Source organism: Mixophyes fleayi, chromosome 10, assembly GCF_038048845.1.
Source record: "Mixophyes fleayi isolate aMixFle1 chromosome 10, aMixFle1.hap1, whole genome shotgun sequence".
NCBI classification, from domain to species: domain Eukaryota; kingdom Metazoa; phylum Chordata; class Amphibia; order Anura; family Limnodynastidae; genus Mixophyes; species Mixophyes fleayi.
The window spans coordinates 960,619-988,275 of NC_134411.1; the positions used below are offsets into that span (position 1 = coordinate 960,619).

The 27,657-nt window shown below is 43.9% G+C and overlaps 1 protein-coding gene across 1 annotated transcript; it reads right to left on the reverse strand.

The window, feature by feature from the left end:
• Positions 1-1,654: 1,654 nt before the first annotated feature.
• On the reverse strand, positions 1,655-27,657 carry NUCB2 (nucleobindin 2). Its single transcript, XM_075187576.1, has 13 exons — positions 27,510-27,657; positions 14,929-15,072; positions 14,332-14,439; positions 11,814-11,940; positions 11,394-11,497; positions 10,852-11,037; positions 9,102-9,192; positions 8,005-8,063; positions 6,899-6,991; positions 4,967-5,056; positions 4,523-4,693; positions 3,708-3,786; positions 1,655-2,013 (listed from the first exon to the last, which is right to left on the reverse strand). The coding sequence occupies exons 1-13, from the start codon at positions 27,516-27,518 to the stop codon at positions 1,919-1,921; spliced, it is 1,356 nt and encodes a 451-aa protein (XP_075043677.1). The 5' UTR covers positions 27,519-27,657; the 3' UTR covers positions 1,655-1,918.

Genomic DNA, 27,657 nt, shown 5'->3' on the forward strand with positions numbered 1-27,657 from the left:
GAGGCGCAGAGTCTAACGCACTCCTTGTTTTCACCAGGGACACCCACAAGGGAGTATGGACTTGGCTGCAAGGGACGCGCAGGTCGTAGTTCTCCGAGACTGTCGCCGGCGAGATACAGCAGATAAGGTAGAGCTGTGGGCCCCAATGCAGGTAGGCGGGGAGGAGGGAACCAGGCCCCCTGACCCTCTGCGTCTGCCATGAAGTGGGCCCCATTATCTCCATAGGTCCTGGTGCACTGAACCTGCTGTTCCAATGGTAATTTTGCTACTGTCAAAACCAGCGAGGCAATGCGGTACCAAATCAGGAGACAAAGGAGTAGTCAGGGAAGCCGAGGTAAAGCCAGAGAAGTAATACAATGCCAAATAAGGATCTAAAAGAAGGTCTAGGAGTAAGCTGCGCCAAAACCAGGAACACAATGGAGCAGATTTGTAGGTACAGGTATGCTGGAGTCAGGTGTGTCACTGACCACTGATGGTGCAGGGGAGCATCCCCGCTGCGTAGCAAGAGCACAGAAGAGACCGTAGGGAGAGAGCCAGCAATGTCGCATTGCCCAGCAACAGGACGCTTGCAGCCGTAAGAGGTCAGAAGTGGAACTGCGGGGAGGACGCCTGACTTTTGTTTTATTTTTTTAAATCAACTTCAATATTTGAAAAAAATGGCAAAGTATTTAACCCAAAAGACAATTAATGGGAGCCAAATATTCATGCTCCCTAGAAAGCCACCCAGGTACCATCTGGAGAAAGTCAATTAAGAGAAGAATATTGTTAGGAATAGCACCAGATATTTCCACCTCCAGTAACTAGAGCCTTGAACTTGCACTTAACCAGTATTACTGTATAAAGAAACCATCTTGGTTCCTTGGTTTCAGTATTCAGTATTAAGTGTGCTCTGCTCCCAATACTTAAATCTGTTCTTGTTGGATTTTCTCCTACTGTGCATGACTTATTCCTGACTGACCGCTTCCTGTGCCAACCAGCACACAAAGCCTCCTAGCTGCTACTTTATACAACCAGGTTATAGTTATAGAACACCTTCAAGTTGCTTCAGTATATAGACAGTGCTTGTAGTAAGCTCTAACAACCATTAGGCTTCAGCTAAACACACCAGTATCGTGATAACACCATCTTGTATTTGACACTCAAACAATCATTTGTGTTGCTGGTGAATGGTGTTAATTGAACCACATATTGGCTACGTTTCGAGTACAGGAACAGGATAGCATATATATATATATGATACTTTTAATGCCTCAAACTATCGGATTTCCACTGGGTTTCAAGGAGTTCTTGTGAATATTAGGGATCATGCAGAACAGTTTCCCAACTCCAGTCCTCGCAGAAGTAAAAACAGGTCATGTAAAAATGATAATATTTGACGGGATCAGTAATTATCACCTGTTCCCACATACAGAAATCTTGAACATGAACTGTTGGAGGTGGGAAACCCTGACATAGAAACTCCTCCACGTGGTGGCTATTACAGATCTTTCTTAGTGACGAGACCTTCTTGTAGTTGGTCTCACTTTAACATTGTACATCTCAGTAGGGTTACTGAGCGACCTTCCATAGCATTGGTCATCTGACAAGTGACACACATTAGCGGCCTTGTCGTAGACCAAGGTTTTGGATCTTGCTAAAATATCTTCATGACCAATTCACCAAACACTTTTATTCCCACCCCCACAGTGATATAATATGTGACATCTCTTAGAAACCATACACAGAAAATAGTCCGATTTTACTCTTCATGTTGGTCCGGGGAACAGAATACTAGAACACCGATTGTCTAGGTAACTAGTAGCAATAAATCCTGGAATGTGGGAGTCTGCGGAAAATGTAGACGGATTCTTCAGTAGTTCTCAGATTTGGACATTACGTCAGTTTATTGGTGAACCGTCTACTGACGGTTTCATGGCGCTTACTGGCTGTGTGGCACTGCGGCTTCCGGTAAATGTCCCGGGGGCAGAGGCTGTCCTACTTCCGGAGATGCCAAATGGGCTGCTTGGTCACCACCTGTAGGGAGTCAAAGAAGACCGTCCATTATAACTCTAACTCATATTATAGTCACTACATTCGGAGGGGTAACAGACATGTATGTGGCTCGGAGTACACAGGGGAACATCTGTATTACAAGGTTTATATTACTTGTCAAATGCTAAATTCTTGGTTTTGTTACAAACATTTCAGTTTTGGAGCATTAATAAAATATTCCTCATTACTCTATAATACTAATGAACACAAATGTCTCTGCACTTCTGTATTGTATAGTGTTAGTTTCCCTGCGCATAATAAGCGATACTGGATTTATATTTGCATTTCTCTAATAAATTTATATTGCTGATCCTTCCCCTATTACAGCAGTGCTGGTGATAAATAACATTTTCTGCCTATCCTTTGTTATTCATACATCGTCTGAGTCCTCAATGGCAGTAATGGTGGAAGGTATCAGCCCACGTGGCTGCTTTGCAGTCTGCACATGCATGTAATGTAGATGACCTAGTGGGAAGAGGAATCGGGGGTAGAGCGCAGTAAGCCAATCACAACTGTCGGCTGCAGCGTTGGACGTCTCCTGGGACCTTCACATTCGCTGATTATGTGACGGTTCTGCTGCGCTGAGCGACTCTCTACATTAATATACAAAGCACAGAGTAGATAATGGACGCCCCAGATGATCAACGCTCAGGTGAAGGGAGCTGTCCGCGCAGACTCTGCGCAGCGAGGGCTCTGACGGGGTGAAGGACACGACGAGGTGTTGAATTGATTAAGCCGCTGTGGGGAGGATCTTTATTGGTGAGGGATCGGCACAGGTTGTGAATAATAGCAACTGGCTGTCAGAAATCAATACATGTTGTATTTGTCTGTGACTACTAAAAATACTGTCCTAAATTCAGATATAAGGTCATACTTCCCTAATAACACCGTGAGCTACCAATAATACGACCTAACAAAGAATAACCTGTAAGAGGGGCAACAAAGAGATGAAACCCAGCGAGGTGGCCTGAAAGGGTTAAATCCGACCCACTGTCCTCTAATAGATGAAGAACCACCAGGGGTAACATTGCAAATATCCAGATTATGGCGACCTTACAAAACGTACAGCAATGTCTCCGGTATGTTCCCTCCCACTGTATTTTGCCCATCAGACAAGTAACTGGACCCAGGGAAACTGGCGGTAATGCCGGATCCTCTTCCTCACATGCAGCCACTCAGGGGGTGTGTTCTGGAAGTGGTGTCAGGGGAACTCCGTGTGGGGGCTGTGTGGGGCAGACATTAGAGGCCCAGCTGTATGTGTTAATGGAGGGGGGGACGCTCAGTGTGACGAGATGGGAGGGGGGTACAATGGAGCACGGTGCTGGTGATCACTGTGGATGAGAATCGTTGGGCTAGGACAGTGCAGTCAGTGGGAGGCGAAGGAGGAACACTCCCCACTTTTACTTCTGGTCCAGTTACACCATTGTCACAAATCAACAGAGTGACCGGGACTAAGTGGTAGAAAAAGGAAGAAATTAAGAAAAGTTTTCAAATACTAAAAAAACTCTTATAAATGTCAGCGCCTCATTAATGCCACAGTACAGGTCTCCATTATCTCAGTTCCTCACACTCTACAGACATTTGACAGTCCGCACACACCGCCATTCTGCAATATTTCACCAGACGTGGATGGACTACCGGAGCAGACGATTCACGTGGCGCACTGGTCTAGTTACCTGGCTGGAAGAGAGAACTGGTGTCAGGGACCGAGGGAGGATCCGACTGCTGTTTCTTCTGCTCCATCTGTTGTACAACCTACAATCAGGGAGGAGTTATATTATTATTATTATTATTTATGGGTAATCTCTTCAACCCAGCACATACCATATAAGCCGTAGATATGTGCGGAGACTGCAGGACTGAGTGTGGATTTATTGCAGTCTATATGTGATCTTTCACAAGCCCATCCTACCAACCACAGGTACTCCTGCAGCTGTGATTACTCCCGGCTACCACCGGCCCTAGCAACCAGACTCCCCGCTACCACCGGCCCTAGCAACCGGACTCCCCGCTACCACCGGCCCTAGCAACCAGACTCCCCGCTACCACCGGCCCTAGCAACCAGACTCCCCGCTACCACCGGCCCTAGCAACCAGACTCCCCGCTACCACCGGCCCTAGCAACCAGACTCCCCGCTACCACCGGCCCTAGCAACCAGACTCCCGGCTACCACCGGCCCTAGCAACCAGACTCCCGGCTACCACCGGCCCTAGCAACCAGACTCCCGGCTACCACCGGCCCTAGCAACCAGATTCCTGGCTACCACCGGCCCTAGCAACCAGACTCCCGGCTACCACCGGCCCTATCAACCAGACTCCCGGCTACCACCGGCCCTAGCAACCAGATTCCTGGCTACCACCGGCCCTAGCAACCAGATTCCCGGCTACCACCGGCCCTAGCAACCAGACTCCCGGCTACCAGCGGCCCCAGCAACCAGACTCCCCCAGATGGAGGCAGTGTGAGGGTGATAATACGGCTACAGGCGGGTTACCTGCTGCAGCTCCTGTTTCTGGGCCTGGATGTACTCGTGCTGTTTCTGGAGCTCTTCCTGCTGCCTGTACAGTTCTTCCTTCTTCCTGTTCAAGTCATCTTCTGTCTGTGAAATGTGTCTCTCAAACTCCTGCAGTTCCTCCTCCGTGTACAGCTGCTGCTCGTCCAGGGTCTGTGCGGGACATACATGAAACATACGACATGAGATGGAGGGGTGAGAGGTAGTACAGCGCCGGGGACACAGCCGGATGTCTTTATACTGAGTAACGGCCTCTGGATATCTGATTAATGAGCGTATATTACTCCCACCTGTGTATTGTACACGTATGAACTGCTGTTCCCACATATGTACTTTGTATGTTGGAGGTGTTCATCTGTGAGAACTGAATGATGCAGTAATGTGTACCAGACCCTGAAATATTCCCGTCATTGTATAACTTGTTACCTCCCAGCCGTCCGGCTCCAGGAATTCTCTTTTCTCTGCAGCTCTTAAGAACTCTTCCAGGTTTATCAGACGATCCTTATCTACATCCACCTGCGGAGATATGGGATGCGGCAATTTACCGGAAAACATGGCTGAAAAGGTAGAATCTAGGCTGTACTACTGACTGCGCCAAATGTGAATCTTCCGAGGCAAACGCCATCTCTAGCGCTGTCAGCGGGAAGAACGTTTCCTATTATTATTTTCATTTACATTTTCTTTATTGATTTAAAGAAAAAAACATAACAGTGCACACGTCAATAGCAGATAAGTCACCATACGCACAAAAATACAACAACAAATGTTTTAGTTGATCAATTATTATTCAAAATAACAATGCCTCCTATAAAACAAAGAAGCTGTGAAAGTTTCTATCGAATGTGAGATGATTTTATTACTAGCGATCTGGTGACTTGTGATACCGGGAAGGGAGAGGGGTACCCAATCACAGAGAAGAATGTGATGTACAGATGCTGAACATTGGCCAATCACAGAAGAATGTGATGTACAGATGCTGAATATTGGCCAATCACAGAGAAGGAAGATGAGATGTTAGCCTCTGGCAGAACCCACATTACGGGGGGGCGAGGGCTCCCTGACTGTTAGTGACTGATTCCGCACGGAGCGTTGGAACATTACACACTATTACAAGCAATCTATGGCTGCAACAATACAAGAGACGGATCAGACCCCTCTGTAAAGATCCGATCCTTTACGTCAGGTCACAAAAATAAACTTTACTTTCAAATCAAGATGGAACAGACTAAAAAGTGTCCAGGGAGGGGCACTTCTGGACCACGTAATGATACGACCCATATAGAGACACGGATGCATCAATAAATAAAACCAAGCTGCAGCGCCACCTGCTGGGCGGAGTTATACACTGACCTACTAAATTCTTAGTGTGTGTGGGAAAAAAAAATTCAGAAAGGGCTGAAATTTGGTATACTAAGATGTTTTTAATTTGTTAATTTAATTTGTTAATTGTTAAAAGTGTTTATAAAGATTTTAAAAAAATATATATATATTTCTTGAAGGAGAAGTGACAGTTGGGAGTGGTTGGTGGTTGCCGGGGGTGACAGTGGGGAGTGGTTGGTGGTTGAGGCCTGGGCTATGGCCCAAATGCACGACAAGAACCTTTTTAACACCTTAAGTAGCTTGATTTGACTAGAATGCATGAGTATCGTGCACGGGTTAACTTGTCCAATATATATATGCCTAGTGGCGTGAGTGGAAAAAAAACACTAAGCTGCAGCGCCACCTGCTGGGCAGAGTTATACACTGACCTATATATTTCTTGAAGGAGAAGTGACAGTTGGGAGTGGTTGGTGGTTGCCGGGGGCGACAGTGGGGAGTTTTTAACACCTTAAGTAGCTTGATGAAGGATGTGGCGATGAAGATGAAGGATGAGGTGATGGAGAAGAATGATGAGGTGGCGACATGTGGACAAAACCACGTTAAAAAAGGGCGCTTGCGTCGGGAAGTAACGCTCTTCCCCTGAGGAGGCCTGGGCTAGCCCCAAATGCATGACAAGAACCTTTTTAACACCTTAAGTAGCTTGATTTGACTAGAATGCATTAATATCATGCACGGGTTAACTTGTATATATATATATGTTTGGTATTGATATGGTTAGATAAACTGTGGATACATTTCTCAGATTTGAGCCGGTTGTCTGAGCTGTCAGAGGAGTTTATGGAAAGATGATTGTTCCTATTTTCATCCCTTTTCCCATCTATAAAGCTTATAAAGTAAAATATATTTATTCCAATGTGCCCAATAAATACAATATAAAACTCACCTATAAAAAGACAGAAGAAGAGAAGTGTTATTTGAAGGAAGGAAAACTCTCCAGTCATTAAGAGCTTAATTAGTCACCAGCAGGTATGAATTTACCTCGTTCATAACGTGCTCCCTCATACGTAACCGTTCTTCCTCCATCTCCATCATATCGTCCTCCTCGTTTCTGGGGTCATAAGCCTTCTCCAGCTGCAGGAATCAGGAGAAACAGTAACTTACGAAATATTTTAATAAATAATTACCCAAAGGTGACATCAAGAACTGATCGTATCAACCGCTACCAAGGGCGATATCACCCGTCATTATACATGTACTAATCCCAGGGGCGATCTCACCCGTCATTATACATGTACTAATCCCAGGGGCGATATCACCCGTCATTCACACATGTACTAATCCCAGGGGCGATCTCACCCGTCATTCATACATGTACTAATCCCAGGGGCGATCTCACCCGTCATTCATACATGTACTAATCCCAGGGACGATCTCACCCGTCATTATACATGTACTAATCCCAGGGACGATCTCACCCGTCATTATACATGTACTAATCCCAGGGGCGATATCATCCGTCATTATACATGTACTAATCCCAGGGGCGATATCATCCGTCATTATACATGTACTAATCCCAGGGGCGATCTCACCCGTCATTCATACATGTACTAATCCCAGGGACGATCTCACCCGTCATTATACATGTACTAATCCCAGGGACGATCTCACCCGTCATTATACATGTACTAATCCCAGGGACGATCTCACCCGTCATTATACATGTACTAATCCCAGGGGCGATATCATCCGTCATTATACATGTACTAATCCCAGGGGCGATCTCACCCGTCATTATACATGTACTAATCCCAGGGGCGATCTCACCCGTCATTCATACATGTACTAATCCCAGGGACGATCTCACCCGTCATTATACATGTACTAATCCCAGGGACGATCTCACCCGTCATTATACATGTACTAATCCCAGGGGCGATATCACCCTTCATTATACATGTACTTATCCCAGGGGCAATCTCACCCGTCATTCATACATGTACTAATCCCAGGGGCGGTCTCACCCGTCATTCATACATGTACTAATCCCAGGGGCGATCTCACCCGTCATTCATACATGTACTAATACCAGGGGTGATATCATCCGTCATTGATACATGCGCGACCGTTGATTGCGATCTTACCTCCTTATTAAACAGAGCTTCTAACTCCTGCTCATCTATAAAGCCGTCTCCATTAGTATCTGTAACATATTTAATCAGACATAGGACACGGTAATGGGATTAATACAGGACGGATTCTATACAAACATATGTTCTATGATCATACAGTATACATAAGAGGAAGCACATTACACAGAGGTGACATTTATCTGTCATGGCTCCCAAGCTTTCTGTGGACACAAAGGTCACGTCATCAATACTTCATGACACATAGTTATCTGTATGTTACATCCCGCATGGATGTCTATCGTTAATTCGATACCAGGGGTCGGAGAGTTCAACGTTGGGCAGTCGTGTCCCCTCTGACATGTTACAGTCTATAGATCATTCCCCTTATAGGAGATTATTATACGGCAGCTCTATGGGGGTCTAATGTCAACAAGAACTGGGGCTCCACCTGTGACAATCTTCCCCACGATCTACAGGGACCAAGAGCAGCAAGCCGAGCGGAGATTAATATCCAGCCCGCTGTTCCCCGATCCGGAGCCGCTCTCCAAATAAGGATCAGACCGTTTTCTGTCTTATAAAGAACCAGGAAGGACGTGTCATCTGCTCAGAATGATTCCCCCCATAATCCAGGGAGACCACCACCCCTCTCCTGGGGGTAACTGCTGCCTAGGATACCCCTCCAGGGGATGTCTGTTCCTATATAGTTGTATACAAGGCGTGGAGAAGTGGGGGGGAAGGTACATAACATGGGGGGTGCCAGTAAGTCTGATCTTATTGTATAGGATTCACTGGTCTGGTATTGATGGTGGATTCAAGTTACTATTAGAAAGAATGGGGCAGATGCAGATTAATCAGATTTGGTCAATAAATACTGTGCTCATAACATACATTAAAAATCACCATCATCATATATTTATATAGTGCCAGCAAATTCCGTAGCTCTTTACAATTGAAAATAAAAAATATAAAAACCGTGTAAAATAAGAAAACTAATAAATACCAAGAGAAGTGCTCTTATCATCCCTCTATCTGTCCTCTGCATCATGTACAGTCCTGGACACTGGTCCTCTCCTTCCTGTAACTATGTAACAGAGCGCGGACGTACGTACCGTGCAGTTTAAAGAAAGTCTTTGGGTCGAAATCAGAGGGATCCAGCCCATCGGTCTCCTCCCAAACCTCCTTCAGCTGGTCCTTACTGCCCTGGAAGAGCATTTATTAATATTCTGCAGATTTATACAGGTTATAGACCCCCCCACCAGTCACACACACACACACACACACACACAAGTACATAATGGGCAGCACGGTGGCTAAGTGGTTAGCACTTCTGCCTCACAGCACTGGGGTCATGAGTTCAATTCCCGACCATGGCCTTATCTGTGTGGAGTTTGTATGTTCTCCCCGTGTTTACGTGGGTTTCCTCCGGGTGCTGTGGTTTCCTCCCACACTCCAAAAACATACTGGTAGGTTAATTGGCTGCTATCAAAATTGACCCTAGTCTCTCTCTCTGTCTGTGTGTGTGTGTGTGTGTGTGTGTCAGGGAATTTAGACTGTAAGCCCCCATGGGCAGGGACTGATGTTCAGTGGCGCTATATAAATAAATGGTGATGATGATGGTAATAATGTAACCTCTCTATCTGCAGCATCTGCCACGTGTGACCAGATGTATCTATTTGCTAGCTATGTCCTATAGCAGTGTTGCTAACCTGTGACACTCCAGGTGTTGTGAAACTACAAGTCCCAGCATGCTTTGCCAATATATAGCAGCTTATTGCTGGAAGGGTATGCTGGGACTTGTTGTTTCACAACACCTGGAGTGTCACAGATTAGACAACACTGTCCTATAGAGTATTACAGGTAATATGACTGAATCTCTCCAGCACATAATACAATGCTGGGGGATAATCACGATTGATACCTGAAGAACACACAGTCCATAATATCATCCAGTGACACTTGCAGTAAGATAGAGTGACAGTGGGACTATATTATAATGTAAGATGACCTGCAGATATGAGGACACCACATGTTACAGCAAGCAGCGAGAGACAGGGTCTCTATCACTGGACGTATAGAGCCTTGTAGTCACATTAAGATGGATATCAGGGCGTCTCACCCCGTCCATGACTGATACCAGCCGGTGTGACCATTCCCTTTACACCATGGATGCAGCTACCTTACACCTGCTATCTGGAGAAACGACACATGCCCTGTGCAGGGTTTCACAAACCCAGTCCTCAAGGCTCCCTAACAGGGCAGGTTTTCCATATCTCCTTGCTGGAGCACAGGTGTATTCATACATTGTAACAGATCCACAGGTGGTCCTAATTATGTCACATGTGATCCAGCAAACCTGCACTGTTGGGAAACCCTGGTCTATGGATATCTTCTTAGTCTGATGGACAGTTTGTGTGATAAAGTGTCTTGTACAATAGATATAAATGAACATTTCACATAATAACTGTTTCTTGTGTCTGTGTGAGAAATGTGGCAACTTATATCTAGATTGGAAAGAGATGTAACCAGGGAGTATTGGCTGCTGTCACATTCAGCAGATGCACAATTCACTTTATAGAAGAGAAAGTAATTACTGACGCCATAAGATAATTACACAACGGTCCCTTCTCCCGGCCGGGATTAGATCTGTGAGCTGCAGCCACTGATACAGAACTGTGCGGCTTAATGATATCAGTCCTGCAGCAGCGGGAGGGGACGGTGGGGTGGGCGGATTATTGGGGGACAGCGTCATTGTGGATCAGGTCACACATCAGTCGTCCCCGTTGTAACACTGGAGTGTCCTGAAATAAGGAATATCTTATACAGAAATACCGGTATTTGATGCCATCATTTCATACTCACAGGGTGGTTCATTTTTGGGTGTTCTTTGTGCTTTTTCTTCATCTCCTCATATTTGGCCTCTTCCTCTTTCCTCTTCTCCTCGTCCAGGGTCTTCAGGTATTCTCTTCTCTCGTGTTCCTTAAGCATTTCATAGCGCTTGAACTCATCGTGACGTTCCTTGTCATAGTTTTCCAAGTCCTTCGTTGCCTGGGATAACAGTGTATTACACAATGTCAGCCAGTAGAGGGAGTCTGTGAGCTGCACGTACTGCGCACTACCCCTTCAAATCACCATTTACATTAGTTTTCAACAGGAGGAATCCTACTTTGTGACATGAATCAGAAGCATCACACAGGGGTCATTGTGAATGAGCGGGCGATGCGGACACATCATTATATAACGTGGCTTGTATATTAGAACACAACGTGGGGCGGTATGAGACCAAACTGTGTACAGTGTATCTGATCTCTACACAAGGTATGTCCCTCTTACACACATTGTAACATCACACACGTGTGTAACAGCTCACAATGCATGTGACAAGACCTGCAGGGCACACTCACCGCTTTGATCAACAAGTCCAAGTCTTGGGGCTCAAACGAGTCGGGGTTCATGTGGTTGAGATGGTTGAACTGTTGGAGCAGTAACCGGCGGTCGATGCCAGAACCTGCGGAGATCACGGGAGAACGTCAGGAACGCCACATACCGCTCCCTCATCATTGGTATTACTTCTGGGATGTTTACTGGTAATAATTCACCAACACGTTATCCTTATACATAAACAATAAGATAAATGTGTGAAAAACTTTCTAAGCTTCACCAGAAGATCTGATACATCAATGTACATGCGCTGCTTCCAGGCAGGGTAATGAATCCACAGACAGGCCCTGGAAACAGTAATGTAATAAAAATAGCTTATAGATCCAAGAGGGATGAAACGGTGTCAGGTCTTCCGCTTCTCCAGAAATAAGAGCAGTTCTCACTCTCAGGAGCGCTTAGTTTTGCCTTAATCAGCATCCGAAGCCGCGCCACCTCCTGCCGCTTCAGCTCGTCAAGCCTAGTTCGGATGTGGTGCCCGACCAGGTCCAGCTCCTTACTGATCTTCCCGCTCTGCAGAGAGATACAGGTAAACACCACCCGTTTTATAGATAATAACCACAGAGAGATAAAGGTAAACACCACCCGATCTATAGATAATAACCCCAGAGATACAGGTAAACACCACCCGTTCTATAGATAATAACCACAGAGAGATCCAGGTAAACACCACCCGATCTATAGATAATAACCACAGAGAGATCCAGGTAAACACCACCCGTTCTATAGATAATAACCACAGAGAGATCCAGGTAAACACCACCCGTTCTATAGATAATAACCACAGAGAGATACAGGTAAACACCACCCGTTATATAGATAATAACCCCAGAGATCCAGGTAAACACCACCCGATCTATAGATAATAACCGCAGAGAGATCCAGGTAAACACCACCCGTTCTATAGATAATAACCACAGAGAGATCCAGGTAAACACCACCCAATCTATAGATAATAACCCCAGAGATACAGGTAAACACCACCCGTTCTATAGATAATAACCCCAGAGATCCAGGTAAACACCACCCGATCTATAGATAATAACCCCAGAGATCCAGGTAAACACCACCCGTTCTATAGATAATAACCCCAGAGATCCAGGTAAACACCACCCGATCTATAGATAATAACCCCAGAGATCCAGGTAAACACCACCCGATCTATAGATAATAACCCCAGAGATACAGGTAAACACCACCCGTTATATAGATAATAACCCCAGAGATCCAGGTAAACACCACCCGATCTATAGATAATAACCCCAGAGATACAGGTAAACACCACCCGTTCTATAGATAATAACCACAGAGAGATCCAGGTAAACACCACCCGATCTATAGATAATAACCACAGAGAGATACAGGTAAACACCACCCGTTCTATAGATAATAACCACAGAGAGATCCAGGTAAACACCACCCGTTCTATAGATAATAACCCCAGAGATCCAGGTAAACACCACCCGTTCTATAGATAATAACCCCAGAGATCCAGGTAAACACCACCCGATCTATAGATAATAACCGCAGAGAGATCCAGGTAAACACCACCCGTTCTATAGATAATAACCACAGAGAGATCCAGGTAAACACCACCCAATCTATAGATAATAACCCCAGAGATCCAGGTAAACACCACCCGATCTATAGATAATAACCCCAGAGATACAGGTAAACACCACCCGTTCTATAGATAATAACCCCAGAGATCCAGGTAAACACCACCCGATCTATAGATAATAACCCCAGAGATCCAGGTAAACACCACCCGATCTATAGATAATAACCCCAGAGATCCAGGTAAACACCACCCGTTATATAGATAATAACCCCAGAGATCCAGGTAAACACCACCCGATCTATAGATAATAACCCCAGAGATACAGGTAAACACCACCCGTTCTATAGATAACCACAGAGAGATACAGGTAAACACCACCCGTTCTATAGATAATAACCCCAGAGATACAGGTAAACACCACCCGTTCTATAGATAATAACCACAGAGAGATACAGGTAAACACCACCCGTTCTATAGATAATAACCCCAGAGATCCAGGTAAACACCACCCGTTCTATAGATAATAACCCCAGAGATCCAGGTAAACACCACCCGATCTATAGATAATAACCCCAGAGAGATACAGGTAAACACCACCCATTCTATAGATAATAACCACAGAGAAATCCAGGTAAACACCACCCGATCTATAGATAATAACCACAGAGAAATCCAGGTAAACACCACCCGATCTATAGATAATAACCCCAGAGATCCAGGTAAACACCACCCGTTCTATAGATAATAACCCCAGAGATCCAGGTAAACACCACCCGATCTATAGATAATAACCCCAGAGAGATACAGGTAAACACCACCCATTCTATAGAGAATATTGAGCTCAATCACTATCAAATAAAAAGATCGTTTTTCCCACTGTAAGAGGCAGATTTACCAGTCCAGTAACAATATAACATGGTTAGATGAAAACTCAACACATGGAAGAACAAACTACAGACATCTTGCCGGATTCATTAAGGAGAGTAAGGCAAAAAGGGAGACAATTTGCTCCTGGACAGACCATGTTACAATACAAGGGGTGCAAATTAGTTTATTATTTTGCACATAAGATAAACACCGGCTGCTTTTCTGTGTAACACAAAAATACATGATAGCTTTATTTTTACACTGACATTTAAAGTTTATCTAGGACATGCCCTACCCCAGCCATAAATCTGTGCCCACATTTTATATTTACCCCCCCCCCCCTCCAATGTAACATGGTTTTGCCAAGGTGCAAAGTTACTCCTTTTATTGTATTTTTTGCTTTGCTCTCTGTGATGCCCATTATGTTTAAATAAATCAGAAAGATAACCGATTTATCTGTACAATGTGCCTCATACCTTGATGTCCTCGATATCCGCGGACTGAATCTTCTCGCGGAAATGTGGGTCGGTTTCCAGGACCTCCACCACCTCCCGGAGATATCGGTCATAGTAAAGTCCGGTGTCCTGTAACAAAATTGTTACCTACAAGTTTAGCTACATGGCAGACTCAGAGTACACGGGACAGACACATACAGAGCAGATCATGTATATTAGACATGTATGATACGACTGGTGATCTGGTCACATAGGTCCAACATACGTGTGTGGGAATATGGCGTGTAAGAATTACATACACTGAGTGCTATCATCTCTCCATCACTCAGAAGTACAGACGCTCATGTTCTCACCTGAGATCCTGATGCAGGGATTGGCTGCGGTAGAGACACCCAGATATGGAGAGAGATGGTCCGAGGTGACCTCAAATTAATATTTCTCAATCTCAAAATATATTTTAGGAAATATCAACCCTGACCTCAAATACCCCTAACAAGTCTTATACGGAGACTTTCCACGTGTGGGAGCATATAATGATTGCATGTTACTACATATAGCAAGCGGTGATACGTGGGACGGACGCTGCGGGATGAAGATATAATGATGAGTTATACTTACAGACGACTGAGTCTTTTGTCCCTCCTCAGTGGCTTCTACTTTCACTTTGGTTTTATCTGGGTCTATAGGGACAGCTCCAGCTGTAACCAGGATATAGGTGAGCAGAAGACATGTATGTATGACCCGTGTGCTCCACCTCCGTATCTGCGGAGAGACACAAATCATTGTTATAAGACACGCGTGCCCCCAGTGACATCATTATAAGACATGTGTGCCCCCCGTGACATCATTATACCGCACGTGTGCCCCCCGTGACATCATTATACCGCACGTGTGCACCCCGTGACATCATTATACCGCACGTGTGCACCCCGTGACATCATTATACCGCACGTGTGCACCCCGTGACATCATTATACCGCACGTGTGCACCCCGTGACATCATTATACCGCACGTGTGCACCCCGTGACATCGTTATACCGCACGCGTGCCCCCCGTGACATCGTTATACCGCACGTGTGCACCCCGTGACATCATTATACCGCACGTGTGCACCCCGTGACATCATTATACCACACGTGTGCACCCCGTGACATCATTATACCGCACATGTGCACCCCGTGACATCATTATACCGCACGTGTGCACCCCGTGACATCATTATATGACGTATACAGCCAGTAAATGAGGTATATAAAAGCTGCAGATGTCATACAATGTAAGACTAGCAGCTATTCTCTCATCATTGCCACTTCTGATGGAGTGAAATAGCAGAGTGAGACAGGATCAGCCAGAGACCGGAGGACGCACTATGTGTCTGTGATGCACAACTACAACACACGTGTAAAACTACACATGACTCTCCCTAGAGATCTGTATTGTCATCTAGGTAATACAGCGTCCTCTGGCTAGTAACAGACTGACATGAAGACACCACATATAATGAGCACAGAATGAGACATCTGTACATGGAAATCACTGCGCCAAGTACAGAGTGAATCCTGCTAAACTCATGCTTACAAATATCCCCGGCTATTTCTACTACCTATCACTGGCCTGCTCGCAGGACCCTATCGTAGCTCTCCCAAGTCACCCAATTCAGATTCTGTTAAAATTTCCCTATGGAAAAAGCAGAGGAAAGGGACGCACATAAGACCAATCACATCAAGTAACAAATCAGGAATATGTATAATCACTACATCTACCAGGGTTATACTGACTGATTCTCATACTTGCTGTAGGCGTTTAACCTGATGTCCTTTGTCAATCAACAGATCCAACCAGACCATGGTACAATGAGAAGTGGCAGCACACGGGGCTATGTCACATGGCACCGACATACAGGATGGAACGCCATCAGCCAATGAATGCTCATAAACTCCAATCATTGACCTATGGCATTTTGCAGCCAATCTAACAAAAATCTGGTCAATCCCGATGAAACTTGATAAAATTAATACGTTGTTTTAGCACCAAACAAGAAGTTTTTGGAAAAGGACTAAATTGCCTGCGACGATTGCTGGAACAATTGAATACAAGTTGTCAGAGAGGGAGTAAGGCCAGTAACAGACCCAGATTACCTGATGTGTACGGTGATTGTTTATTGACATTTACACATGGAAATAGAGGGTGATCTCAGGGCGCCAAAGAAAGGCTGGAAATCTACTTGGTGTTTGACCAGTCCGAGAAGCATACGGTAGCACTCAGAGCGATTCCCATCATCAGGCCACAATGTGCGAGGTATTATAAGCCCCCCTCCGCAACTTCACAGAGGGGAGGCCTGAAAGCAGCAGATATACAAGAAACCTGACCTAGAACATGCCAGAGAGCACATGGGAGACCCCGCACCAAGTGGGTACATTCTATGCTTTGATGAGATCAATACCCCAATCTAACCCGATGGATCTCCTGAAGCAGCGTACAGAGGATTGTGTGAATATCGCAGTATTTATAAGTACACAGCTGTAACGGCAGATAATGGTGGTACTACTAGGTATTTAATCTAATATAATCAATCATTGATTGTCTCAAGGATATAAATAAATAAAATGTGAAACATGTCAAAGTACTTTCTATAGTCACTGAATATGGAGCGTATGGGGACACACAGAGGGGAACACATAACAGTAAATAGTGTCAGGTTATCATAGTCTGAGGTCAGGACGACCTCTCAGAGTCCCAGTAATATTACATAATACACAGTGTGATTCCTCCCCCGTAAAGAACTAATAATTGAAAACATTTCAGTTTATTTCAACTTTGATCAGAGATGGGGGAAGATTAAATAAACAAAAACATTTTCTAATTTGTAATTACATATCCTCAAGTGCCCCTCTTATGTTATACTGTATCTGTACTATCTGGGTAGTCAGCTTGGTTGGTATTTACTATCGCTTGGTTACTGGTATTTGTATTTTGTAACATACAATATATATTATACACACACAATCCCTGTGTCTCAGGGTGTCGGCTGTGTGTCCGTTCCCTGATCACAGACACCGGTTCTAGGTAATCCTTGTCCTATACGGTACATCTCACGTCACATCGAGAACCAGTAACTACAACGTAGGACGATTGGAACGGACACAATATGAAGACTACAATCCATTTTACTATAAATTCATTGTACTTGTCTCTATACATTGTGGCCCCTGTTAATACTGGTACCGACGGCACAATTTTAAAAGAAACTACATCTATGTAATTTTCACAACAACATATATGGTAAATATATACAATATACGTGTTCTTGTCTGCGGTCCTCACCTGGGAATTATCACTGCTCAGCAAAACCTGACAATTAATAGTAGATCCAGATTTGACATCACGTATGTTTATGAAAAAAGACCTAGGAAATAGGTAGTTTGATCTTTCCATGGTAATCTACTACAGAGTCTCTCTATAGAGATACAAAGGTAGTATAATCACATCAACTATTTGTAATACTTCATGTAGGTCAATGAGCAGATCCAATCAGATCCAATCAGATCCAATCACAATGCAACATAAATTGTCTGCACAGATAGTCGGATGGGTATATCCCACATGTGCCAGTGACGGGTATATCACACATGTGCCAGTGACGGGTATATCACACATGTGCCAGTGACGGGTATATCACGGATGTGCCAGTGACGGGTATATCACGGATGTGCCAGTGACGGGTATATCACGGATGTGCCAGTGACGGGTATATCACGGATGTGACAATGACGGGTATATCACGGATGTGACAATGACGGGTATATCACGGATGTGACAATGACGGGTATATCACACATGTGCCAGTGGCGGGTATATCACAGATGTGACAATGATGGGTATATCACACATGTGACAATGACGGGTATATCACACATGTGACAATGACGGGTATATCACACATGTGCCAGTGACGGGTATATCACACATGTGCCAGTGACGGGTATATCACACATGTGACAATGACGGGTATATCACACATGTGCCAGTGACGGGTATATCACACATGTGACAATGACGGGTATATCACACATGTGACAATGATGGGTATATCACGGATGTGACAATGACGGGTATATCACGGATGTGACAATGACGGGTATATCACGGATGTGACAATGACGGGTATATCACGGATGTGACAATGATGGGTGCCATGGTTTCACCATCTGATTGTAATATGCCCGAACAGACCACCCAAAATCTTACCCTGTGCAGGCGGCTTTATTTACGAGGTACTTTCACAGTAGGAAAGTCTGGTGGTCACAAGGGGATTCCCTAACACTGCAGACGGTAATGGAACATAATCCTAGTTTTAGTTTTGCAGAAGCCGGAGATAATCTGTAATTGTAGGTAATAGCTGACGTGTCTTATTATAAATCCCAGAAGGAACAAATATTTATCTACAATTAGAGCAGAGAGCCGGTGTCATCTATCAGAGGCAGGAAAACCAGTTTTACTGCACAAGGAGGGACTGAGAAGTGTGAGATGTAGGAAGGATAATGACAGGAATGGTGTCCAGCTGCTGTCAGACCTGCAGTATCTTATCAGAGCTACTGTCACATTGCTGCAGGACCCCAGGATCTGAAGGTTACAACAACTTAAAGGGCCAGTACTACAGGAGAGGCCAGGACCGTAACTAGGGCTGTGCGACAGGGGTGACCGCCCAGGGCGCAACACTGAAGGGGGAGCAATTTTGGAATACTTTAGGTTCATTTGGTTAAAATTGAGGGCTAGGGGGGCAGCATTTGTCTTTCTTGCCCCAGGAACTAGAATTCTAAGTTACGGCTCTGGGAAAGGCTGCTGGTGTTTCCAAACACAAGGACAAACATTTATTGATTGCATGATATCTGCAATAACGTTGTGACCATAGGGCATAAAGTCAGCAGCCACGGAGCAGAGGGGGGGGGGGCATGAAATCTAGACCCAGGAGCTCACAGATTACTAGTTTTATTACCCTCCATTCACAGATGTCGTCCTATGTTTATTAGTCCCACCAATTATTGTAACCACCGATGGAGCTGCCCCCGTCCCCCTCTGCAGAAAACAGAATGGACAGATAAGTCCAGTGTAAAATACAAGGATCTTATATACAGAACTATTAATAATATGGTAGCTGCAATCACAGTAGGGTGCAGTGACCTGCATCAGCTAGTAGGTGAATCCCTTCCCATAAGATGGTACTCCCATGGCTGCAGTGCTCTCAGTCAGTGAGAACATATTGCCCTCCAGACCTCTGCGCTGTGTATTTGAGGTTGGGTTAGAAAACACAGGAGCAGTAAAACAGCAATTAAGATAAGGGCCAGACCATATTCTATTATTAGCCACAATAAAAGGAAGATTAGATTCATCCAGCCAGGGTTCAGGAACCACGTCACACATGCTGCAGCTTAATGATCAGGGCACTGAAAGCTTCTTACAGACTAGAAAGTCAAACTGATTCCTCCCATCTGAAAGGCTGTGAATCCTTCTGTTACCAGGGAAAGAGGATATTGAATGTGTGCCCAGCACGGTGCTTGCGTCACGGGTGTAATTGAGAGCTCGCTGGTTGAGTCAATGAGCAGATTACTGATAGCAGACATCAGATGGGTGCTGCTTCCATACAGATTTCATCATTACAGATAAACAATGGACTGTAAACTCCTGGATCTACTCTCCGTGTCTGCAAGAGAAATGTAACCTCCTAATCATTCATTTTCTTCACAGTCACTGACATTAATCTCTGTCCCAGCGAGTTTAGGATTTAGCAGTTGCTGTTTAGTGAGTTTTATCCGAATAGATTATTAACAGAAAGTCACTTATTCAGGTTAACATCCTTCTGATCATATATCAGCAACGTTACCAGTTATATCAATGTTCTGCAGCATTTGTAAATCCCAAAAATGTTTAATATAAAGAAATAAACTAAATGATGCTCATGCACTCAGTACATTTAATCATTGACATGAACAGTAGTATAGGGACACGCAATGTTACATACACACATCTTATACGTGCACACAATCAGGTCATTACTAAAGACAGCGCCTGACACTCACACACAGATCGGAAACACAATACACAATCATGGCTACAGTTATGAGTTGCTTATAGTACAGCTTACGGCTGTTACACACAGGACCAGTGCATTTCAGGTCAATTGTAGCAACTTTTCACATGACAAAATAAAAAAGTGCAACAATTAAAACATACACAGATAATGTAATAAATATGGGGCAGTTTTATGCATCATTGTTTTCAAGCATTGTGTAAAAAACTGGCCTGTCCTTCAAACCACAATATGTTTATATAGCGCCACTAATTCCGCAGCACTGTACAGAGAACTCACTCACATCTGTCCCTGCCCCATTGGAGCTTACAGTCTAAATTCCCAAACATAGACACACAAGCTAGGGTCAATTTAATAGCCGTAAAATAACCTAGCAGTATGTGTGACTGGATCACTTATAACTTATGGTATAAATTTATTGAAGGGAAATAGCGCAGGGCGCTTATTTATATAATTGCAAATGCACTTATTTTTTATATTATTTATATTTTTGTAAAGGAAATCTTTATTTCTGAGACCAGGGAAGAAACTTGTTTGTTTTAACCTTGCTAGTGGATATACATTATTTCTGAGGTATATATCTGATACAATAAGCCTTTGTGGAGAAAGAGTTTTGTGTATCATGATGTGGGGAAATGACTTGTTTGTGGTTTTGTACATTTCTTTGGGAATGTGTATTCTGCAGCTGTCTAAAGAAAGGAATGTTAATCTCATGTTAATTAGACCTTTTGATGTGTGAGGGTCCAGCACCTGAAGGCACAGGAAGGTTTAATTAAGAATTGATACTAGATTTCCTGCGTCTAAAAACGAGATGCAGGAGATCACACCGAGTTTAGAATATCACAGATAAGTATAAATATTATTAGCTTTGCATTGCATGTAAATCCATGTTTGGGTAAACAAACTGAATCCTGATTCTAAAAATAGCTTAGACCTCAGGGGGCTGACTTATCCTTAGAGGTTGTGCTCAAATCTGTATAAAAAGCAATGTCTTGTATTGAAAATTGTTCTTCATGTTCCATCTGACCTCCTCCCCGATACCTTCAACCAGTGTGAGCAAATAAACATCATTTGCTTCAAAGACCTGCTTGGAAACTTCTCTACCCTGTGACCTACAGATTAGACCCAAAATCGAATCCGTTCCCGGCTGTTTCTGAGGTTTAGACCACCTCTCTGCCTGCTACCCAGCAGCTCTGGCCAGTAAGATAGGCCAGGGGGGATCCATCCACAGCAACCCTGATCTAGAGGAAGAGGTCAGGAGTACCAGCCCAGGTACACCAGTAACGGGGTACATTAGAAGTGTCAGTTATCCAGAAGAAACCCGGTTCTGGCTGCCGGTAAAGGAGTTCAGTGGTGGCAGCATTTCTAGGCCCCACCTATTGCGGTGACAGGGCTCATTTCAGAAAGGGAACGGAGGCAAAGTAAGCCCAGCCGGTTCCCAGCAAAAACAGAAAGTGTGGCATAGGCGGTCCATCCTCTCACAGTATGTTTTTGAAGTTGGGGAGGAAACTGGAGCACCCGGAGGAAACCCAAGCAAACATGGGGAGAACATACAAACTCCACACAGATAAGGCCCTGGTCAGGAATCAAACTCATTACCCCAGTGCTGTGGGGCATTATATTTTACTATACACAATTACATCATATTACAGTGTAGACAGTAACATCATAGTACGATAGTACACGATCATCCACAACATAATAACCACCTGCCTAATATTGTGTATGCACCCTCATGCCACCAAAACAGCTCTGACCCGTTGAGGCATGGACTCCACAAGACCTCTGATGGTGTCCTGTGGTATCTGGTACCAAGACGATAGCAGCAGATCCTTTAAGTTCTGTGAGTTGTGAGGTGGGACCTTCATAGCTCAGACTATTTTCCCCCATCACATCCCACAGATGCTCGATTGGATCGGCCAAGTTAACACCTTTGTCATGTTCCTCAAACCATTCCTGAATAATCCCTGCAGTGTGGCAGGAAACATTATCCTGCTGAAAGAGGCCACTGCCATCAGGGAATACCGCTGCCATGAAGGGGTGTACTTGGTCTGTGACAATGTTTAGGTAGGTGGTACGTGTCACAGTAACATTCACATGAATGCCAGGACCCAAGATTTCCCAGCAGAACATTGCCCAGAGTATCACGCTGCCTCTACTGGCTGCCTTCTTCCCATAGTGCATCCTGGTGCCATCTCTTCCCCAGGTAAATGACACACACGCACTCGGCCGTCCACATGATGTAAACGTGATTCATCAGACCAGGCCGCCTTCTTCCATTGCTCCATGGTCCAGTTCTGGCGCTCATGTGCCCATTGTAGGCACTTTCGGTGGTGGACAGGGGTCAGCATGGGCACTCTGACCGGTCTACAGCAACACAGAGCACACAATGCATCCAGCTCCCTGCGTATGGGGCTGACACCTCTCTATCACAGCCAGCAGTAACTTTTTCAGCAATTTGTGCTACTGGAAAAGTTCTGTGGGATTTTACCAGACGGGCTAGTCGTCCCTCCCCACAAGCATCAATGAGCCTTGGGCACCCATGACCCTGTCGCCGGTTCACCAGTTGTCCATCCTTAGACCACTTTTGGTAGGTACTAACCACAATTGGGCCCTTGTCAAAGGCGCTCAGATTCTTACGTGTGCCCATTTTTCCTGCTTCTAAGTTCTAACACATCCACGTCAAGAGTGGACTGTTCACTTGCTGCCTAATATATCCCACCCAATGACAGGTGCCATTGTAACCAGATAATCTGTGTTATTCACTTCACTTGTCAGTGGTGTTAATGTTGTGGCTGATCCGTGTACAGTCATGGCCAAAAGTTCTGAGAATGACACAAGTATTGGTTTTCACACAGTTTGCTGCTTCACTGTTTTAATACCTTTTTGTCAGATGTTTCTATGGTATACTGAAGTAACATTACAAGCATTTCATAAGTGTCAAAGGCTTTTATTGATAATTACATTAAGTTTATGCAAAGAGTCAATATTTGTAGTGTTGACCCTTCTTTTTGAAGGCCTCTGCAATTCGCCCTGGCATGCTGTCAATCAACTTCTGGGCCACATACTGACTGATGGCCGCCCATTCTTACCTAATCAATGCTTGGAGTTTGTCAGAATTTGGGGTTTTTTGGTTTGTCCACCCGTCTCTTGAGAACTGACCATAAGTTCCCAATGGGATTAATCGTCTGGGGAGTTTCCTGGCCATGGACCCAAAATTTCCATGTTTTGATCCCCGAGCCCCTTAGTTATCACATTTGCCTTATGACAAGATGCTCCATCACGCTGGAAAAGGCATTGTTCATCACCAAACTGTTCTTGGATGGTTGGGAGAAGTTGCTCTTGGAGGATGTTTTGGTACCATTCTTTATTCATGGCTGTGTTCTTAGGCAAAATTGTGAGTGAACCCACTCCCTTGTCTGAGAAGCCCCACACATGAATGGTCTCAGGATGCTTTACTGTTGGTATGACACAGGACTGATTGTAGCCCTCACCTTTCCTTCTCCAGACAAGAGTTTTTCCAGATGCCCCAAACAATCTGAAAGGGGATTCTTCAGAGAAAATGACTTTACCCCAGTCCTCAGCAGTCCAATCCCTTTTGCAGAATATCAGTCTGTCCCTGATGTTTTTCCTGGAGAAAAGTGGCTTCTTTGCTGGCCTTCTTGACACCAGGCCATCCTCCAAAAGTCTTCACCTCACTGTGTGTGCAGATGCACTCACACCTGCCTGCTGCCATTCCTGAGCAAGCTCTGCACTGGTGGTGCCCTGATCCCGCAGCTGAATAAACTTTAGGAGACAGTCCTGGCACTTGCTGGATGTTCTTGGGAGCACTGAAGCCTTCTTCACAACTATTGAACCTCTCTCCTTGAAGTTCTTGATGATCCGATAAATGGTTGATTTAGGTGAAATCTTACTAGCAGCAATATCCTTGCCTGTGAAGCCCTTTTTGTGCAAAGCAATGATGACTGCACGTGTTTCCTTGCAGATAACCATGGTTAACAGAGGAATGATTTCAAGCACCACCCTCCTTTTAAAGCTTCAAGTCTTTTTGTGGCAGGGCTGAAATGCAGTGGAAATGTTGTTTTTAGGATAAAGTTGATAGTCATGGCAAAGAGAAACTTTGAAATTAATTGCAATTCATCTGATCACTTTTCATGACATTCTGGAGTATATGCAAATTGTCAACATAAAAACTGAGGCAGCAGTCTGTGAAAAATAATATTTATGTCATTCTCAAAACTTTTGGTCATGACTATACTGTACACAGTGACATCATATAACACTATACACATAATATAACATACTATACGCATAATGTAATATGACATATTACGCTATATAATGTACACAGCAGTGACAGAACTTGCATTGGTGCAACAGGTGTGGTCTACCGGGACCCATGGAGATAATGGGGCCCGCTGCATGAGGAATTAGCAAGCTGTGGGCCCCAGTTCCCTCCTCCCTGCACCGGGGCCCACATCTCACTAGTTCAGCCTCAGGTACACAGTGATGTATTACGATATATACTGTACACAGTCACATTATATTACACTATATACCGTACACAGTGAGATATTAAGGTGTACACTGTATATAGTGACATTCTGCTATATGACATTACCCATTGTGAGGGACAGGCATATATTACACAATATGTGATATATAAATACCCAGTGAGTGAGATATAATACATAGTACACAGTTTGTAATATACAGTGTATATGAGGACATATCACCCTATATAATGTACCAACACAGACATCATATAGACATATACATACTATACAGTATGCGATGAATATAATATACATTATATACAGAAAGGTATACATTATATACAGTATACATTGAGTGATACATTACACACAGAGAGTGATACATTATATACAGCATAAAGTGAGAGATACATTATATATAGTAAGGGATATATTATATAAAGTGACATACTATATGATGACAGGTTATATCACCTATATAATATACAGTGAGTGATACATTATATACAGTATAGAGTGAGGGATACACTATACACAGTAAGTGACACATTGTATACAGGGAGTGACACATTATATACAGTATAAAGTGAGGGATACACTATACACAGTACATGACACACTATATACAGGGAGTGATACTATACACAGTGAGTGATACATTATATACAGTATAATGTGAGGGATACATTATACACAGTGAGGGATACACTATACACAGTACATGACACTATACACAGTACATAACACTATATACAGTGAGGGATACACTATATAAAGTGAGGGATACACTATATACAGTGAGGGATACACTATACACAGTACATAGCACTATATACAGAGAGAGATACACTATACACAGTACATGACACTATACACAGTACATAGCACTATATACAGTACATAGCACTATATACAGAGAGAGATACACTATACACAGTACATAACACTATACACAGTGAGGGATACACTATATACAGAGAGAGATACACTATACACAGTACATGACACTATACACAGTACATAACACTATATACAGTGAGGGATACACTATATACAGTGAGAGATACACTATACACAGTACATGACACTATACACAGTGAGGGATACACTATATACAGTGAGGGATACACTATACACAGTACATGACACTATACACAGTGAGGGATACACTATATACAGTGAGGGATACACTATACACAGTACATGACACTATACACAGTGAGGGATACACTATATACAGTGAGAGATACACTATACACAGTACATGACACTATACACAGTACATAACACTATATACAGTGAGGGATACACTATACACAGTACATAACACTATATACAGTGAGGGATACACTATACACAGTACATGACACTATACACAGTGAGGGATACACTATACACAGTGAGGGATACACTATACACAGTGAGGGATACACTATACACAGTACATGACACTATATACAGTGAGGGATACACTATATACAGTACATGACACTATACACAGTGAGGGATACACTATACACAGTACATGACACTATATACAGTGAGGGATACACTATATACAGTACATGACACTATACACAGTGAGGGATACACTATACACAGTACATGACACTATATACAGTGAGAGATACACTATACACAGTACATAACACTATATACAGTGAGAGATACACTATACACAGTACATAACACTATATACAGTGAGGGATACACTATACACAGTACATAACACTATATACAGTGAGGGATACACTATACACAGTACATGACACTATACACAGTGAGGGATACACTATACACAGTGAGGGATACACTATATACAGTGAGGGATACACTATACACAGTACATAACACTATATACAGTGAGAGATACACTATACACAGTACATAACACTATATACAGTGAGGGATACACTATACACAGTACATAACACTATATACAGTGAGAGATACACTATACACAGTACATAACACTATATACAGTGAGGGATACACTATACACAGTACATGACACTATACACAGTGAGGGATACACTATACACAGTGAGGGATACACTATATACAGTGAGGGATACACTATACACAGTACATGACACTATACACAGTGAGGGATACACTATACACAGTGAGGGATACACTATATACAGTGAGGGATACACTATACACAGTACATGACACTATACACAGTGAGGGATACACTATATACAGTGAGGGATACACTATACACAGTACATGACACTATATACAGTGAGGGATACACTATATACAGTACATGACACTATATACAGTGAGGGATACACTATACACAGTGAGGGATACACTATATACAGTGAGAGATACACTATACACAGTACATGACACTATATACAGTGAGGGATACACTATACACAGTACATGACACTATATACAGTGAGGGATACACTATACACAGTGAGGGATACACTATATACAGTGAGGGATACACTATACACAGTGAGGGATACACTATACACAGTACATAACACTATATACAGTGAGGGATACACTATACACAGTACATGACACTATATACAGGCAGTTACTATATGACACGTGACCTCCCCTCTACACCGCACACAGACAGGGCCGCACTCACCTCCCCCATCCTCCCGGAGCTCCGGTCTCCTTCGCTGTGTTCCGGGCTCTGGTCCCCCCTGACCCGACCATCTTTCAGGCCCCGCCCACATCATGGAACAGACACGCCCCTCACTCGAGGAGAACACGTTGCCGTGGAAACGAGTCCC